Source organism: Balaenoptera borealis (assembly GCF_965194805.1).
Source record: "Balaenoptera borealis genome assembly, chromosome: 17".
Classification (NCBI taxonomy): Eukaryota; Metazoa; Chordata; class Mammalia; order Artiodactyla; family Balaenopteridae; genus Balaenoptera; species Balaenoptera borealis.
Window position 1 is genome coordinate 71,315,784 of NC_138876.1, and position 19,324 is coordinate 71,335,107.

At 45.5% G+C, this 19,324-nt stretch overlaps 3 protein-coding genes and 1 long non-coding RNA gene across 17 annotated transcripts in view; 2 read left to right on the plus strand and 2 right to left on the minus strand.

Annotated features, from left to right (window-relative positions):
- ADHFE1 (alcohol dehydrogenase iron containing 1) overlaps positions 1 to 11,391 on the minus strand; it is a 33,590-nt gene extending 22,199 nt beyond the window's left edge. For 4 of the 10 annotated variants that reach the window (XR_014236761.1, XR_014236762.1, XM_082364821.1 and 1 more), the window contains exons 1-7: positions 11,278 to 11,364; positions 5,516 to 5,632; positions 4,838 to 4,875; positions 2,982 to 3,028; positions 1,625 to 1,678; positions 1,080 to 1,234; positions 737 to 933 (exon numbers count right to left, since the gene is read on the minus strand). Coding sequence is in view for 7 of the 10 variants with exons in the window: in XM_082364821.1 (XP_082220947.1) it covers positions 737 to 933; positions 1,080 to 1,234; positions 1,625 to 1,678; positions 2,982 to 3,028; positions 4,838 to 4,875; positions 5,516 to 5,632; positions 11,278 to 11,333 (664 nt within the window). In the remaining 3 variants the exon portion in view is untranslated. Of the gene's footprint in view, positions 1 to 736; positions 934 to 1,079; positions 1,235 to 1,624; positions 1,679 to 2,981; positions 3,029 to 4,837; positions 4,876 to 5,515; positions 5,633 to 11,277 lie in introns of all 10 variants that reach the window. The other 6 variants (XR_014236763.1, XM_082364817.1, XM_082364823.1 and 3 more) reach the window with 5 other exon arrangements.
- Positions 1 to 19,324, plus strand: part of LOC309615376 — a 515,886-nt gene that overhangs the window by 20,983 nt on the left and 475,579 nt on the right. The gene's annotated exons all lie outside the window — the stretch shown is intronic.
- Positions 11,453 to 19,324, plus strand: part of CRH (corticotropin releasing hormone) — a 435,535-nt gene continuing 427,663 nt past the window's right edge. For 4 of the 5 annotated variants that reach the window (XR_014236764.1, XR_014236765.1, XR_014236766.1 and 1 more), the window contains exon 1: positions 11,453 to 11,552. The gene's annotated coding sequence lies outside the window, so the exon portion shown is untranslated. The remainder of the gene's footprint in view (positions 11,553 to 19,324) is intronic. The other variant, XR_014236767.1, reaches the window with a different exon arrangement.
- On the minus strand, positions 12,813 to 14,604 carry RRS1 (ribosome biogenesis regulator 1 homolog). Its single transcript, XM_082364832.1, has one exon. The coding sequence runs from the start codon at positions 14,472 to 14,474 to the stop codon at positions 13,344 to 13,346; it is 1,131 nt and encodes a 376-aa protein (XP_082220958.1). The 5' UTR covers positions 14,475 to 14,604; the 3' UTR covers positions 12,813 to 13,343.

Below are 19,324 nucleotides of genomic sequence, written 5' to 3' on the forward strand. Positions count from 1 at the left end.
TGTGTATAAAATAGATAACTAATAAGAACCTGTGGTATAAAAATAAATTAATTTAATTAAAAAAATAAACCTGATATTTTCCAGCTAGTACATTTTAGCTGTAAGACTTTAGACAGTGATATGCTGACAGCCATAAATTGGGAGGCAAGACAAGACAGAAAGATCCCTAGGTCTGTGTGGAACAGACAAGCGATCCTAATTTGGATGTGCGTGTCTGTGCCCTGGGCAGCCACAGAGCGGGTGTCGCCCAGAGTGACGAGGCCACGCTGGCCACATGTCCCAGGGCAGAGACAAAGCCCCAGGTCAGCTGAGGAGCCATTAGGTGGAAGAAAGGGTTGAGTCAACATCAGAAAAATAAAAGGGAACGTTCCCCTTAAACTCCACAGTGGCTGGCAAAGTGGGACAAAACCGAGAGGGGCTCAGAAGACAAACCTGCCCACAGGAGGATCTAATAATCTATAGACGATGGCCTTCCCTTCTCTTCCACATAGTGACTTCATAGCTTAACTCTGCAAACTTTCCTACTACTGACCCAAATTTTCTCTGTCTGTGCAATAATGAAAATCAGAATTTTAAACATGAATGAATTGCTCTCTGTTTCGATCTCCAAACAAGGTACTATATGGAAATGAAGAAATCAGGAAACTTTGGAAAACATACACCCAAAAATTACTGCCTTGTGTCTTTCCTGAGGCCTTTTGCCAGTTGCAAAATAAAAGAGACAAACAGTCTTTACCTGCAATCAGAGGCTTAAGAGGCGCAGTCACAGGCTTTCCCTTCCCAATGGGGGCATTGACGTAGTCCAGGAAATCAGAGTCAGGGCTGGATGCATACAGATTAGCGGCTTTGCAGGTGTCTATGGTGGAGCCGCCACCTACGGCCACGTAGGCATCAAAAGCTCCCCTTCTGGCAAATTCAATAGCTTCCATGAAGCTTGGAGAAGGGAAAATAAAGGCCATATGTCGGGTTTTTTAGAAATAAATTGCCGTGCCATTAAATAAGGCCTGGGGCAAGTTTCAATCAACACTGGTATGTGTTGGCTTCTGCTTAGAGTAAATTTAACTACAATCAAAGAATACCTTCTATCGGTTGGTTCCACCCTCACATTATCATAAACCTTAAAGTTTATGCCATTCTTCACGAAGGAATCCATCACTGTCTGTACAGGAGGGAGTTGGGAGAGGTTCTTGTCTGTCATCAAACAAACATTTTTAGCACCCATGTTTTGTAGGTCCTACAATAACAAAAATAATGTATAAGTTAGGTTTGATTACACTAGAAATGTAATAGATACTTCTGGCAAACTTATCATTGAGTCCAAAACAAAAGACTCAACTGCTGTCAATTTGAACTTGTTTTAAAATATACAGGGACTTACCTGGTGGCGCAGTGGATAAGACTCTGCACTCCCAATGCAGGGGGCCTGGGTTCAATCCCTGGTTAGGGAACTAGATCCCACATGCATGCTGCAACTAAGAGTTTGCATGCCACAACTAAGGAGCCCGTATGCTGCAACTAAGACCCGGCACAACCAAATAAATAAATATGTTTTTTAAAAAGCCTAAATAAAATAAAATAAAAGTAACATTTATAGTAGAAGACTGTAGAAATCTTAAATACTTGCCATGCCCACTTCCTTTGTAACTCCTGCTCCATATCTAATATTTGAAACAGCCATCTGAAAATAAAGAAAAGATTTAGGTGATGGGTGTTTAGAGAGTTGGTCATTTCATTTCTAAAACCCTGAAATGGTTCCCCATTGTCTAGAGAATAAAGTATATATTCCCCAGCATGGCCTTCTAGGTCATCGCATCTGGCCTCACACTCATCATACTTCTTTAAGCAAACGTTGGCTCCAGTCACACTGGAATTATGTATTTTCCCCAAATATATCATAATCTCTCAATTGTTCCCTCAGCTTGAAATGCTTGCCTCTTCTTGCCTCCACACGTAAATGAACAAATATCTTATTTTCCAATGTAAATATTGTTATCTTTGTGTATTTTTAGTGCCTTCATTCACTCCTCCAACCATTCGTCTATCCAACCACCCTTGCATGCGTGTATCCATCCATCCATCCATCCTCCCATCCAACCAACACTACTGAGTATCTGCTATGTTCCAGGCATGTGCTAGGCTCTGGTAACACAACTATGAACAAGAGAAACATGGCCTCATAACGTTTACAGCTGAGAGAAGAGCTTTTATACCAATGCATGATGGGTCACTTTTGGCCTGAAGACATGTTTTGTTTGATCGATGTTATGTTTAAATTTCTTCTTCTCTTTTTTTTTTTTCTTGGTTTCGATAATAACTCTTATTATCTAATTAAAAATAAAAAGCAATGTGACCATCTGGATTTCTATCTTTCTTGAATAATCGGGCAGCACCGGCTGCATTCCAGTGTGGCTGCAATCACAGGGGGCTGAGGGCAGGTTGCACCCTTGAGATGGGCCTGTGCTCTCAGCAAACACAGCACCGTCCTCCCCCAGCCTGCTCCTGGAATGACTAACTGTCAGGCCTCTGGTCACATTTTAAATTATGACCCCTGAACTAGGAGGAGACAGGGATTTATACAAATAATTATGTAATTACAGTATGATAAAAATTCATCGGAATTAACTGTTCCGTTATTCTTGCTTCAACCGATTACTTGAACCTCTTTTGGGGTTGTTATAATTACAAAACTAAAGAAGATTTATCATACAACATATAAGTTGGAGAGTTCGTAGAACTGGGAATTTGCTCTATTTTAATGGCTGTACAGAAAACAGTATTCTACACATTACTCGTGTTATCAGAAGATTTATATTCCATTATCCTGACAAAGTACTTTGCTGAATAGGTGCTGATCAAATAATAAGGTTAGGGAACATCTATTAATAACAGACTTCAAATGAGATAATAATGCATTAGCAAAATACTCTGATTGTATTTTTTTCAAGTCATTCATAAAAGAAAGAATGAATGATTAAATCTACCTCAAAGGCATAATCTGTTGTTTTCCCAGAAGGTGAAAGTCCAGGAGCTAGAAATGTAAAAATTAGCATCAGAGTAGGCCTCAAAAACAGAGCAAAAATATTGTCATTTGATAGTGAATTGGATTTTCAGCAGTGAATATAAACATTTCCCTTGAAGCCTTACCTAAAATACATTTTTCAGGTTTCATTGTTGCCTATTAGATTAAAATTAAAACCTGCATTTTAAGAGAATGTAATGCTAGCTTGATGCAGATCGTGTGAAAATAAAGTTACTTAAAATCTTTTCTCCGTTGAAATTAAAATATACTTTTGAAAACATAATGTGTAAAAATCCACTAGAAAAAAATCCTCTAGACTCAATTCAATTATTATTAGAGAACAACTATTAGTAAATTCATTAATTAGAGTCCTGCTTACACTTCTTATAGCAACTGTGATAATTTATTTAAATTAAGATTTTCTCTATGGGGGGTACTTATCACAGTGAGATATTTATATTTCTCAGGCTTATACATGTAAACTATTTAGTTTTCTTTGGGAAATTTAAAAATTTTTATAAACTGATATTTCTTTACAAAATATCAGGTTATGGCAAAAATGATTTTCTGTTATATTGGAACAATAAGAGGGCTCTACTTAGTGGGTTTTATCTTTGTTTTCATCTACTTATTTTTATCAGTCTTGACCAGTCATAAGATTGAAAAAAGTCTACAGAACAATTTTTACTACCATTTTTTTTTTTTTTACAAGACAAAGAGACCACAACGGGACCAAAATCTACCTTTGGCAAGGGTATCCTTAATCATAATCCAAATTTCTTTGATCTCAACAGGCTTTAAAGAAATAATCTATTACTCCTGTTACTAAAATTTAGGAAAAGACATAAATTGGATCCTAGAAAACACTGAGATTATCTTTCTGTAAATTACTAATTTTATAGCCCCAAATAGGAAAATTACGGATTCTTTGTTGAAACCAATTAAGAATTGCAGAAAATCAGCTGAAGACAAAATTCTGCATGTGTCCATGAGGGCCTGGAAGGCACCGCATGCTTCTGCTTAGTGCATGGCTGTTAATGACTGGGGTGGGGTGGGGTCCCTTGGCTGGTCCTGAAGGATGAGTCACTCTCTAGGCAGGAAAAAGCCCTCAGTTAGTTACTCTATCTGTTCTAATCCCAACAGGCTTCTTTGTGAGTTTCTGCTTAGGATCCTGTGTGGGCAGGCCCCTCCCTTCCATCCCTTACCACTGTTTAGATTTGACCTTTTCTCCTAAGAGGTGAAATCTGTTTTTGTGTCAGTATAATTCATGTGACATTCTGAGGACACGTTGAAGCTACAATGAGCTGCCCACTGCTCTGTGGACAATGGAGCTGGTAAGAATTAAGATGTTTGTAGGAACTGAAAACTTTTGTCATTTTTAATTATTAAGAAATAGAGTGTTATTTAAAAAATTGATCCAAACAAATTTTTTCCTTCTGGGAACCACCTTGTTCTTCAGACTCTTTTTTGGGGATGTATTAGAACCTTTCAAAGATTTCATCTTGATTAATTCTGTTTGATGAACTCAGACAACCCTAAAATCCTATTTGTGTCACCACTTTTCGCTTTGGCAAATAATTCTGTTTAAAAGAGAAAGACATTGTAAATAGCATTAAATATATATTTGAGCCAAAAACATAATCAGTAGCATACATTCAGCTGAGATAGTATAATTAGAACTACATACTACCAATTTCAAGTGAAAATTTTCACCAGTCTTCCTATCACATGCCTTGATTCTCTTACTTTACACTTTGCCCAAACGTCTTGCCAACAGTGGAAACTGAAATTGTGGCTAAACACAAAATGTACTATTACCTTGGGAGTAAGTATGAGAATGACTTGGGCACTGGCATCTAGGGAAACGAAAAGAAAGAGTAGCGTGAAACCAGAAAACCCGAATATAAGAAGCCTTAAAGTAACACACGTTGCATTCTGGTCTTAAGAGGCTATCAAAGTAGTAGCTACAGCAAACACCCCACGATAGAAAAAGCCAGAAATCACCATGGACAAAAAAGTTGACTCGGAGTCTTTCCAGCATTGTAGGATCGTTCTTCCACGAATTATTGAAGCTATAGTTAAATAACTGCGGGGAGCTGGGATGAGCGCTCTGGGGCTACAGGAAGGTTTAAGGAAGGGTCCCCCGCCCCCGACCCCACCGGCAGGCCAGGCGAGGCCCCGGGGCGGGCGCTGGACTCCCTCCGGCATCGCCCGAGGGCCTCTCCGGCCGGGCACCCGAGGCCTCGCTGCGCGCTCTCCCAAAAGACTTCTGTCCGCTTCCCGGCTTCATCGGGTTTATTCCCGGCGGCCGCTGCCGCCTCGGGACCTACATGTACGCAGCAACTCGCAAACCCATTCTGGCGACTCCGGGGGACCTGAGGAACCGGCGCGGAGAGCGATAGGACTGAGACCTTGGCTTTTTGCTGGCTGTCCACTGGAGACTGCCCTCCGTTCCTAGATGGCACCTGGGATTCATGGGCCAGCAAGGCCACTTACTTCATCAGGTCAGCAAGGAGAGTCTCCAGAGCGAACCTGCTAGCAAGATGGAGTCTCATATAACGCGAGGCATACACAGAGGAAGATCGTGTGAAGGCACAGAGAGAAGACGGCCATCTACAAGCCAAGGAGAGAGACCTCAGAAGAAACCAACCCCGCTGACACCTTGATCTCAGACTTCTAGCTTCCGGATTTGTGGAAAAATAAATTCTATTGTTTAAGCCCCCCCAAAAAGATGGGGTCTCAGCTCTTCCTAGGTTAGGAGCTTTGGCCAAATTGACCCAGTGTTAACTACTCGCACCTCATCCCCCCCATCCTTCTCCCCCGGAGCTTTCCGCGTTATTTTGTAGCATTGTCTTCAGGGTGTTTCGTTTTTCTTCCAACAGGCTTTGGGCCGTTTCCTCCGTAGCCCTCGGTGGGCCTGCAGGCCACCCTGGTCACCCACCACCTCGCGCCTCCGTCCCTTCTCAGCTCCACCTGCTCGTCCCCTCCCCGGCCCCACCCTCCGGGTCCGCATAAATTACTGTCACCTACTGTCACACCTGTCACCTTCTTTTCACCGAATCCCTCACCCCGGCTCAGTTCTCAGTCCGCTCCTCTACGGATTTCCCACGTCCTCCTCTTTCGAGACTTTCCCTCCCTTGACCTCCGTATCCCTTCCTGTCCTGGTCGCCTCCGATTTCTTGGACGGTCCCTTCTCCGGCTTCTCTTCCTGCTGTTCGCCGTCCGATTGAGCCTCTCAAAAGGGTTTATGTTTCTCTCTATTGCCCAGGGGACCCTGTCCCGGTGGGTCCAGTAGGTACGTGGGTACATACCACCCCCCCTACCCCCGCCTGCAAACTTAGAATGAACACATCTGAGAGGGGAAAGGGGGAAGGAAGGAAAAGGGTTAAACTCAATGACGGTCAAGATCTCAAAAATTGTGAATTAAGTGAAAACGGGCGTGGGCGGGTGTGAGCGCCACCATGAGCCGAGGCTGCCATCTGGTGGGCACGGCTGAGAACGCCATGTGGAATTGTTTCCCAAGAGCATCCAGGCGGGTCTGAGCCATCTGCCGGCTCCCGCAGGGGAACCGGCATTAGGCAAGGCCCTGGCGTTGTCCTTCACAGGGCACTACTTTCGAGGTCTCTCCCTGCTTTACGCCCCTCCAGGACAAGAAAAGAGACTCAAAGGGAAGGAAAAATCCAAACTTGAAGCTATCCAACACGAAGGACCGTGGGAGCACAGGCTTCCTTCCACCCATCCCCCCTTCTCTTTTTATTATATATTTTTCAAGTTTTCAGGCTACCTCAATTCATCATTCCTACTCCTTAGTTGTGGTCTGAATCCCACCCCCTCTTGCCTTCTTGGGACCTCCATCTGTTCTGTATGTCCTAGCCTTCCCCCTTACTTGATCCTTGTCATCATATTTAAGAGTTTCATGCTTAAAACTCTCAACCTCTTAACCCCTCTGGCTTGCTTGCTCACCTCTGGTTCTCTCCTCTTCGCCTACAACCACTGACTCCATTTTCTTTTCTCCCACGCATCCTTGGCCCCCTGAAATCCGCAGGGTTAGAGCAAGGCTCTTATCTACCCACCATCTGGCTCTGGCACGATTATTCTGGCTTCCCTCCTGGTATCATTAATAAACTGGCCACGCTCTTAGCAAAGGCCAACCTCTCCCCTGTGCACTAAACGTCAGCCCTGCTCAGCGACTCAAAACATCACTACCAACAGTTCTTCCTTTCCTCTCCTGCGTCATCAAAATCCCCCTCTCCCCAAATCTTATCCATCAGTACGAAAATGTTGACTTCCGCATATTATATCAACCATCATCCAACAACTTCCTCTTGTCCCCCTTCCCTTTCCCACTGTTGCCCCCGCCTGCCCCCTTCCCTTCAGCCGACTACACCTGCTCTCTCTAATTTCTCTTCTCCCATTCTCTCTGGAACATCTTCCAATGAGCCTTTGCCCCATGACTCCACTGACAAACTTACCAGGTCACGAAGGCCCGCCCCTCGGTGCTAATACACCACTCAGTTCTCAGTTCAGACCTGTCATTTGCATCCTCCCGTTCATTCCCTCCTCCCTGGAAATACTTTCTTCCCTTGGTTTCCAGGACACAATTCCCTGGTTTTCTTCTTACTGCACTGGCTGCTCCTGGCCTAGTTTCTTTTCACGCTCTTGACTCTAAATGCTGGAGGGTCCCAGCATTCAGCCCGTAGATCCTTCTCTTCTCTTTCCACACTCACTCCCTGAGTGACCTCAACCTGGTCCCATGGCCTCGATCACCTTCTACGTTGATGACTCCCACTTTAATCTTTCTGTTTAGACCTCTCTCCTGAACTCCAGAATCAACTTCCTACTCGACATCATCACTTGAACGTCTATTAAGCATCTCACATTTCCCCTGAGACTCAGCTCCTGGTCTTCCCCTCAAAGCCTCTTCCTTATCCCAGCTTAATGACAACTTCAACTTTGGTTGTTTAGGCCAAACAACCTTAGGGTCATCCTTGGCCACCCCGACATGCCCACCGTGTCTCTGGCCTCACCTCCTTCTCGCTCAGTCTGATCCAGACGCCTTGTTCTGAAACCATGCCAGGTGTGCTGCACCTCCAGATGCCCCCCCAGAGAGCCACGTGGTTTGCGCCCTCCTTTCCCTGGTCCTTCTGCAACAGTTACTTCTCCAGTGAGTGTGCTGAGCTGAGCCCAAAAGCTGTTCTGGTCCTAATCCCTGGACCCTGTCAACATTACTTTGTGTGGCAAGAGGGACTCTGCAGATGTGTTAAGGATCTTGAGATGGAGAGATTACCCTAGATTATCTGAGTGGGCCCTAAAGGTAATCACAGTGTCCTTCTAAGAAAGAGGCAGAGGGAGATTTGACACAGAAGAAGGCAATGTGACCGCTGAAGCGAGGTGCTACGTTGCTGGCCGTGAAGATGGAGGAAGGGGCCACCAGCAAAGGAATGCAGGCGCTGCGGCTCTAGAAGTTGTTAAAAGCAAGATAATGGACTCTGCCCTAGAGCCTCTGAAGGGAATGTGGCCCTGCCGACACCTTGATTTGGGCCCAGGAAAACTGATTTTGGACTTCTGAACTCCAGAACTGTAAGATAATAAATGTGTGTTGTTTTAAGCCACTAATTCGTGGTAATTGGTTACAGCAGCCTCAGGAAACTAGTAGTTGAGGTTTTCTCTGTCTTCTTTACAATTGCATCCTCTCCTCCAACACCCCATCCCCCTTTGCTTTCTCTTTCTCTTTAGTACCTATCTGCATCAAATATGCTGTAAGTTTTACTTACTAGTTTATTGTTTATTTTCTGCCCTGCCTGACCCCCCCGCACCGCCCCCCCCCAACGACACACGCACACACTTAAGCCCCATGGATGTTAGGCTGTTTGGTTCCCTGTGGTACCCCGGGGATGAGAGCACTGCAAACTGTCCTTCCCTCCTTCCCTTCCTTCCTCTCACCTCTTTGGTCACCCCTCCTATCCTTTAATGCTGGTTCCTTTTCCGGCAGTCAGAGTGCAAATCCAAGTGCCTAAAGAGGCCAGCAGGTAATGGAAATGAGGCCAGAGCAGCTGGCTGTCAGCACAGCTGCCGTGTGTGTGGACTGAGTGGTGGGCTGCCCTGGGGTGGAGGGAGTTGTCTCTCAGGAAGCTGGAGTGCTGCCCCATCCAGAGCAGGTGGGCACAGCTTCACCTCAGCTCCGGCAGACTTTCCCCGGGCAAAACGTGGGCCCAGTGGTACCATTTCCCAATTTTCCAAGATTTTTACCTGCAATCTCTCTCTTTCTACATGGGATTAAAAAAAAAAAAAAATGCACAGAACAAAGCACCATACAGTAATGCTCCCCAGGACTTCATCCTCAGCCCTTTTCTTCTAGGAATACAGTTTGTCAAGGCCTTTGCTTCTACATCCGTGGTGTCAACTGCCCTCTATATATGGGTGTGCTTCCAACTCGCTCCTGAGCTCCAGAACAGTGTATTCAGTTACCTGCTCGGGGTCTTCACCTGGATGTACCTGAGGCATGTCCAACTCAAAATGATTATCATCTTCCTCCTAAAGTTTACAGTCCCTACATTGGTAAATGGCCCCACTGTTTACCAATGCCCCAGCCAGAAACCTCCACTTCTCCTGTCTCACTAATCAGATACAAAATCCTGCTGATTCTAACCAATTTTTCTTGCATCTCAATATCTCTTACATCTACCCTCTTGTACCCACTGCCGCTCCTTGGTGCCTTTTAGCTGGAGCCTGACAATTACCTCGTCTTTCCTCTCCACTGCTACCAGAAAGCTTCAACTTAATTCTAATCATGCCACACTCCTTTGCATGCAGCTATTCCAAAAACATGTTCTACGTGACATTGGTTCCAAGGGATATGAATGGGGTTGCTTGATAAAGAGTTCTGTGATGACACAGGTTTGGAACAAAGAGTTTAAATACAGCTAAACTTTTTTTTTTTCTTCCCTGCAGGAGTTCTCAGGGCGCTTCGTGTGCTGACGTATATCCTGACTCTCCACAGGGTGATGCAGCAGTTGGTTAGTTTCCCAAACTTATTTGGCCATGGGATTCTTTTTTTCATGGGGCATCTCAAAGAGTATGTTTCACAGTGAGGACTATTGCTTCAACAGCTTTCTATTATCTACAGGACACAATTAAAATTCCTTAGCATAGGACTGAGAACAAGGACAGTGAAGCCAGAACACCTGGGTCCAGATTATGGGTGTGCCACTTGCTTAGTGTATGACACTGGGCAAATTATTTTTCTCCATGCCTTTATTTCTTTATATGTAATAGGAGGATAATAATACAGCTTGGCATAGCGTTGTCGTAAGGATTAGAGTTAGTAGTAGTAGTACATGTAAAGTGTGTAGGACAGCGCCCTGTGCTTGGTAAGTGCCCAGTAAATTTGGCTATTTTCTAATTCATGGTCTTTCGCCATCTGTTTTTTCTTTCCTCACGTCCTCCTATAAAGGTAGGTCCAGTCTTTAGCTATTTTTAGATCCTGGAACTACGGCTTTTGCCTCTGGTGTTGCTCTTCCCTTTGCCTGAAATTCCTCTCTAGTCCCCTCCTCTCCCCCTATTTATCTCCACCTGTTAGCTCATGTTTTCCCCATGTGTTCCCAGGCGGACTTGTGCACCTGCACATTCAACTAGTATTTATCAGGCAGCTACTATGTACCTGGCATTTCTGGAGGGCGAGTCAGACGTGTCATAACGTTTAATACCCTGACTGCCCTGTACATGCCAGAGAGTCAAGCTCCTGGTGATTTCTCTCATCCCTCTCTTTCTCCTACACCCTCTGTCCGCTGCATTCTGCAGAGGCCCGTTTCACTCCTGTCCCCTCATGCAATTCCCTGCTAGACTTTGCTGCAGAGTCTTTCGTCTTTGTATCCCCGGCACCTAGAATAGTTTTGGGCACATTACATACACCCGATACATATGTGTTGATTGGATACATGCATTTCTCTGGGTCACTGTTCCAAGCTCTCCGCTGCCTGCGTAGATCTGGGACCAGGCGCTCTCCTCTCTGGGCCTTACTTTCCTAAACCGCAGATCAGGCAGAGGAATAGCAGCCTCACCGCGCCGCGCTTGGCGGTTTGGCTGCTTGGCACACAGCGCCGTCCAGGCCGCCGCGCACTGCGGTACGCGGTCCCCAAATTCTCAAAAGTGACACGAGGAAGAACGTGCCGGCCCGGGCGGGTTGCTCCCCGGGGGCTGCGTGGGCTCGGCCGCACCCTCCGATCCCCTGCCCGCCAGCCCGCGCCGCCCGCACTTACGCTGCGCGTCGCAGTTGCCTCAGCAAGTGCGCTACTCTGTCGCGAGGAGCGGCCATGGCTGCGCGGAGTGCTCCTCTCCGCGGCCCCGCCCCCTCCGCCGCCGGCCAATCCCGGCCGCCGCCTCTCCTCCGCCCACCCCCGCCGCGCCCGCCCACCCGCGCCGCGGTCTCCGGCGCCAGCGACAGCCCTTGGCGGAGGACCATTTTCCCACCAGTCGGAACTACGAGTGCCCCAGCTACAAAGTCTCACCATCCACCTTTGAAATTGCCACACAGGTAACTGCTCCGTAGGGATTTGGGGTACTTTCCTAAGTCTCTATATAAAACGCTCCATTTCACAAGTCGGGGACGTGGGGAAAGGGAGAAACAAGGGCATTCTTTTTCCACTCTGACTCCTTTAAAATGCTATTTTGGCTTCTCAGAGTATTTTCGGAATAAATTAAGACATTGCATTTAAATTTGTTTTAACGGTAAACAAGAACTTTGCAAAAAGCCCGAGGGTCTTTTTTTTTTTTTTTTTTTTACAAGGCCAGTATTGCGTCCAACTGCTAGATCAAGTCACAAAACGAAAGCCAGAAAAATTCCCAAACAAAACAGTAACAACAACAAAAAATCCCGGACAGTTGAGAAGAATTTAAAAGGTGTTAAATGGTCTATGAATGCTTTGGCTTTTGATGAAGTTGTTCAGGATACCATTAAATGGTTTTATCAGTAGTTAAAAAGTTTCCACGGTTATGTGGGAAGGGAGGGCCAGGGATTAGCAGCTCCAAGTTTCCAGGTCCCAGTGGAAACAATGATCAATGATGGCAAAGTTAACTTTATCACAAAGTATTTTAAGACAGTAACAATTGAACATCTGTGTTTTAGTAACCTATTATGAAATCTGAATTAATCTTTTCTTTCCTAGCAATTTCTAAAAGTAACTTATAAAGAGACAACACTGAAAAAATGAGACAAACGATCTCTCAATTTTAATTTCCTATCAATTGTCAGACCAAAAAGCAAGAGTAGAGTGGCTCCCCAGACCTATAACAGCAGCAAAAAAGCACTACCGCCCCCCATTCCAGATGTACTATGAATCCTTTTCAGGAGATATATATTTTTACGAAGGTGAGTTACTGATATCAATTAGGGAAAGAGACCCAGAATAGCTGTAAACATTTCACCTCCTAATCAAACCAGTTCAGGTCAATTTGACAAATGAATCAAAAGGTAATGTTCCAAGTAAGGACTTTGTTTCTTTCTCTCTTCCCCAAACAGACCTACCTGAAGCTTTAAAAAAACTGGGGACATAGATGTTGATAAAGATTTAAGTATAAAATTAGGATTAATGAGGATTATTACTATTAGTGAAGCCCCAGTTTATCATTTACAGCAAATTAATGTTTTCAGTGTTGAAAGAGGCACCAGTTGTACTACACTTTCAATATTATATCTGATACCAAAAGAAGTATGAGCTTTTCTAATAAAAGTGGTCTCGCTGAAATCATAATTTAGCTGCTATGCTTTCTAGAAAGTAAATGAAAATAATCTGTGCCAGGTATTCAGGTCATAAGCTTTACTTAAGATTTGTACCAGTAGCCAAAAAGTTAAAGGCAACATTACACACAGACAGTTCTATTAAATAACCTTTACAACAGTTCTGAAAATGTAACCTGTCTCCCTCCTTTGATAAATACACAAGCTTGTTATCAAAATAATGCAGAAACCAATCTATTAAAAGTCTCTGAAATATGACCAGCTCTCTCCCTTACACCCCATCCAAAGTTGAAAGAGAAAAAAAAAAATGGCTGTTTAAAAACAGAACTCACTCCTAGTTTCCACATTCTTTCCCTAATTCGTATGTCCTTAAATACATCCTTTAATCTCCAGCAAAAGTTTTAGTTGTGGGAAATGCATTAATTTGTCGAATCAAACATTTACAACCATCTTCAGAGGAAGGCAAGCCTAGCCCTTTAACCTGAAGCTCGATGCAGGCAGCGGCCCCATCTTCTGCATCTCCCTACTGTACCTAGAACTTAACATCAAGTACAGTTCTTGGTTTACAAGCAGGTCTGACGGTGAAATTTACTTCCTCCTCTTTCCTCCTTGGTGTTGCCCTCCTTTTCTCTTGCCACTCAAGCCAGGCCGCCCGGAATTCATCTTGCCTCCCAAGCCCCCTTTCCTCTTCCCTCCTTGGCTGGGTGGGCCCCCTTTCCTCGTCCCTCCTTGGCTGGGCGGGCCCCCTTTCCTCTTACCCCCAGGACCCTGTCGGCCCCCCTTTCTCTTGCCCTTCTGACTCATTTTCCTCCTCTTAGTCGCCTCTTCCTGGTCCTCCTCCCTCATCTGCTTATTGGTGGCCCTCGTAACGTCCAACTGAGGCTTCTTGCTGTTCATTATTCGCAGCATCTCCAACTGGCTCTTTTTCTCGGCTGCAAAGTCCCCGAAAAGAGGCTGAAACTTCCTCTTCTTTCCAGAGACCCGGGGCGCCTTCTCCTTGGGCAGGCGCTCCTGGAAGCGCCCCACAGAGGCGGTGGAGACCTTGGCCACCTGCACGGCGCGGCCCAGCTCCTCCTTACTCTGGTGTCCGGTAGGGTGCAGGCCGGCCGCGCTGGGCAGCTGCCTCTTGTGCGCGCGGGCCAGGTTACGCAGCCGGTTCAGCTCGTTCTTGGCCACCCGTTCCTTCTTAGCCTGAATGCGCTTGGCGAACTGGTCCTCCATGGGGTCGGCATTCCCGGGCACCTCGATCAACCATTCCTTGGTGTCGTCGCGGGCGCGCTGGTAGCCCCAGCGGCGGCGCCACTGGCCGCTCCCCTCGTCCCACACCAGATTGGTCTTCTTCTTGGGACGGATGCCCTTGAGGCGCGCAAACTGCTGCCAGCGTGTAAGCGGCCGCGGCCGGGGCACCGGCTTCTCGCGCGGCAGACGAGTGGTGGGCTCCGGCAGCCGCGCCACCAGCGCCTCCTCCACACGATCGGTGGGCAGCTGCCACAGCTGGTTGATGAGCAGCTGCGTGTTGTCCCGCGCCAGGGCCCGCAGCTCGGCCTCCTGCGTGGGTCCCGCGTGCCGCAGCCCGGTCGGAGGGTTCCGGTCCGAGGCCAGCAGGTTACCCAGGTCGAACTCCAGCTCCAGTTCCTTGTGCACCGTGATGCGCTGCAGCTTCTCTGCCTCGTCCCGCTCCGCCTTTGCCAGCAGCTCCTCCACGCTCTGGCCCTCCATGGCTCCGGCTCGGCTCCCTCTCTCTGGGAGACAGTTGCAATCACTTCTCTGCCAGCTAGGTTCAAGCCCCGGCACTACAACCACGTGCGGTCGCCCAGACGCTCGTCCCGGAAGAGAAAGCTCCGCTTCCGGGACACCCGGAAGGGACTCACAATGCCGGCGACCCAAGGAAAGGCCGGCAGAGGGCGGTGTTGGAGAGCAAATGGGATTAGAGGCGGCCCTTGGGCTCGAGCCCGGATGTAGGCGGAGTAGGCGCGCGGAGCCCAGATTGCGGTGCACGTTTTGGGGACCGCCGATTAAGGGGGTCCCGGAGCGACTGTGTTAACAGTTTAAGTGTAAGTCAGTTCTGAAGGTGTTTAGCTAATCAGCTCTTCTTAGGACTTGACAAATTATTTTTCGCCAGAACCCTGACCTGTTCATGGGGGTCCGGCGTGTGGGCCGAGAAAGACACTTCCCACAGATGTAGGTAAAGCTACGTGTAGACGAGGGCTTGGTTTGCTCTGGGAGTGAGCGGACCTGGCAGTTAGACCGCCCTGAGTGGGCGAGCTGATATCTGGTCCCCGGAGCCCTGGGCCGCATCCTCTGCTGGCTTGTGGCAGAAGAGCGCCGGGCTCTGCCATGAGACTGCCTGGATTCCGACCTTGACTGCACTAGTGTTTGACCTTCAGCTGTTTAACTTCTTTGGGCCTATTTTAAAACCTGTACGATGGGGATACTAATAGTACCTGCCTCTTAGGGCTGCCATGAAGATAAATGAGTTAATATGCTCCCAAGGGAGCTTACACAGAGGTCTGGAGCCTATGAGTGCTCAATAATGTGAGCTAAGTACCAATTATTATTTAATCTTCATAATGGCTCTGGGAGCTATGCTGAAAAGGCAATCTTATACAGTGATTAAGCACCAGGTTCTTTTTTTTTTAAATTTATTTATTTATATTTATTTTTGGCTGTGTTGGGTCTTCGTTTCTGTGCTAGGGCTTTCTCCAGCTGTGGCGAGCGGGGGCCACTCTTCATCGCGGTGCGCGGGCCTCTCACTGTCGCGGCCTCTCTTGTTGCGGAGCACAGGCTCCAGACGCGCAGGCTCAGTAGTTGCGGCTCACGGGCCTAGTTGCTCCGCGGCATGTGGGATCTTCCCAGACCAGGGCTCGAATCCATGTCCCGTGCATTGGCAGGCAGATTGTTAACCACTGCGCCACCAGGGAAGCCCTGAGCACCAGGTTCTTGAATCAAACTCCTAGAATAAGATCTGAGTTTATTGTATCCACATTGGACAGGTTGTTTAACTTAAGTCCTATTCATAAGTTGATAAATTTGCGGCATTAGTTCCTGGTACATAGTAAGCACCATATTCCAAAGGCAGGCTCAGTAAGATGACTTGTCTAAGATTTTACCACTAGGAAGTGTGGGAGCAGGAGGTATCTTAACTGTGACTTTCAGACTACATACATATTCTCTGCAATTTCTTGTAGGCTCTTGATGCTGGAAAAGTGTGGTCTGTTGACCTGCAGTATAGCATCACCTGGGAACTCGTTAGAGATGCAGAATCTCTGGCCTCACCCCAGATGTAATGATTCAAAACCTTCATTTTAACAAAATATCTAGGTGATGAATATGTACAGTCCAGTGTAGGAGGCACTGATGATTGTGTGATTTACAGGATTTGTTTTCCTTTAATGGGAAGTTGGGATTAGTGAAGAAGGGGTTAGCTGGAGAATTAATCCATAGAAATGGACATAATAGCCGTTAGTTAGGAAATAGATTCAGTTGAGTGTCAGCTAGAGAGGGCTTTAGATACAGCCCCACCTATCACACCTGCCCCCCTGAGTTTGGTCTCTTCTTGAGCTCATTGGCTTTCCTCAGCTGTCCTTTGTTCATTCACTCATCAAACATTTAGTGAGCACATTTCATGCCTCAGGAATTGGGCTCTAATATTCTTTCTTCCTCTTTTCTAAAAGCATTTTAAGATTTGCTGGGGTTTTTCTGAGCCTTTGTCTTAACACTCAACACCAAGTCTTTAATACCAATCATCCCATGGGGCCAAGGCCAGGTCAAAGGTCGTATTAGGTAACTTCCTTGACCCTTAAAGCTTTTGGGATTTGCCATAGGAGAGAGTTAAGGACACTGATACGGCTGTTCTGGGCTTGGCTTAGCTTCTGATTCATTCATTCATTTAACAAATATTTGAATGACTACCATGTTTGAGACACTAGATACAAAGATTATCGAGACCTTATGGAACAGTGGGGAAGAAAGAAAGGTTAAGAGAAATTTACAATATGGCATGGTTGGGCCTTAAATAGGAAGTACAGCTGTGTAGAATTTAGCTCCTTTGTCAATCTTCTGAGTTAGGGGAAAAAAAGAGCAGATGTCGATAGGCGTTGGATGGTATTCTCACTGGATGAAATGCTATTTGGTTCGAATCATATAGGTCAGCTCTTAACCGAACTTTAATTGTTTTGTGCTCAAGTGTTTCTTTATAATCCAAGTCGATTTTAATTTCCTTGATGACTGGAGACTGATTTTTACTTCCACTTTGCTGAGCATAGTGCTGGATACATAATAGGTATTCAGTACATGGTTGCTTGAAAGAATAAGCCTAATTTCTAAATTAAAAAGGGATTAATGTTGGCTGTTAGATTCAAGGTGAGCAAAACTAGTAAGACCGGGATTTGGGGCTTTAAAAAATATCTTATTGAGGCAGATAGGTATGTGCTGGTCTCCAGCTTGCATTTGTATCATCTTTATGTTGGGCAAGATTGTACAGTGTTAAGAAAAAGAGAGCTTACCAGGGATGTGCAGATATATGTGAATATAATATAACAGTACGGCAAAAGGTTGTAAATACTGTCTTTTCCTTTTGTTGGTTTTTCCGTGTCTTTCTTCCTTTGTCCCATATTGCAGATAGATCCCCAGTTTGGTCATCAGACCCCACTTCTTTTCTCTTTATACCTGCTCTCTATGCCATTTCATCCACTCTCATTGTGTCAGCTGCCACTTCTGTGCAGATGATTCTTAGAGGTACATCTTTCTCCCTTTCCTTTTCAGAGCTCTGGACTCAAATCTCGAACCACCTGCTGGGCTCTTCTACCATACTCTAAACTCAGTGTGTCTAAGACTACATAACACATCATCTTCCTGAAAATTTGCTTCTTCCATCATCCATCCATCTTTTTTCCCCTCCAACAAATGTTTGTAGAAGGTTTTTCATGACCAAGGCATTGTGCTGGGCGTTGGGAATACAACGGTTAGTAAAAACAGGCTCAGTTGATGTAATCATCCATTCTAGTCTAGCAAGGCTTGAACCTGTGATGTCATCCTTGGCTTTTCTCTTCCCATCTCTAAATTCAATCGGTCTAAAAGTCCTATTAAATTTGTCTCTGTATTACTGCTTTCTCATTCCCACTACCGTGACCTTACCCCTAGACTGGGACTCTTCTATCTACTTCTCCCGGTACTCTCTCCACTCTGCTCCTGCCCCTGGCTTTCAGCTGCGTGCAGCCAGAGGAGGCAGTGACAGAAGATCAGAGGATGTGACGAGGGAGAGGTGAGGGCATGTTTGTCCCTAGCCCTCTGTGGTTATTACTGTGGGTTGGCTGGTTCCTCTAAAAGGCCATAGCTCCAGTCAGGCAGCTCTCTCCATGCAGGCACCCTCTCCCAGCTACTCTAATTATTCCCCTGGTTCCTGCAGGCCTCAGAGTGGTTATGGCTTTTGCCATTGTAGTCCTATCCTTTGTGAATTTCCTTAAACCATGTCTACATTCTTGTAGTATTGCCTTTGTTGATCTTAAATTACCCAGCCTGACTGCTACCTGTTTCCTGCCAGGACCTTGACTGATACCCGGGGACCTATCCCTGGAGCATCCTAAGCGTTTCCTTACTTCGTTCTCTCTTTGAGCTAGTCTAGAGGATTTATCTTCCACAGATCTGGCCAAATCACTATTCTCCTCAAAAACTCCCTTCTGTACCTTGTTCTTGGTCTTGGATGTTTGTGATCTGGCCCCAAACTACTCTTTTTACTCACATGGGATGATACTGCTCCTTAGCTTGTTTTACAGATATTTCTTACCCACTCCTATTTTCCATCTTAGCTATTTTCTAGAGCCTTAAGAACTTTTCTCAAGAAAGGCAAAAATGAGGGACAGGACAGAAAAAGCAACAATTATGTTTTTGTAGCAATGTAACCTATAGGGAGATTCCCCTCCCCCCAACCGTGGGCAAGAAGGTTAAACACGTGAAAGTACTACCTTTCAGGTTCCCTCAAAAAACAACTAGTTTAGTCAGTAAAACATTTTTGTAAGCAATTTCTTTCTTCATTCTTTTGATTAACTTAGATTTACTTTCTAAACATTTCTCAGTTGCCCCTTTTGGTAAAGGAAATCATTAGGGATGATTCAACCATTCTTTAATCCTGCTGTGAACATAGTTAATTTGAGTATTTTTGTCTAGGAAATCCAATGTTCCAGTAATTTGATAAAATAACAGAAAAGGACCCTTAAAACACTTATATTATTTCCACATGGTTCATTTTTAACTGATTTATAATTTAACTTGGAAGTACTTGAAGTGAAAATTTAATTTTGAAAATTTCTTAATCATAGATAAAAATCTGTGTATTCATGTACTTCAGTTTTAGTCAGAAACCCGTACACAAAATCTATTATTTCGTTTTAAAAAGGAAAAAGATACAGTGTTAAGGTTTTGTGCCGTTAGTGGAGAAGCAGTTTGAACATTGTACATTTACCTAGAAGGAACTTTGGACTTTAGGACAAAAAAAATGATGGTAGCATTTTAGAACTGACGTTGTTTTGTTCTCTGTAAAATACACAACGTTTGCACTTCAGAAATCGGCG

Coding starts and splice junctions, on each gene's coding strand:
- RRS1 (XM_082364832.1), bottom strand. CDS start 14,474: ATGGAGGGCCAGAGCGTGGAGGAGCTGCTGGCAAAGGCGGAGCGGGAC.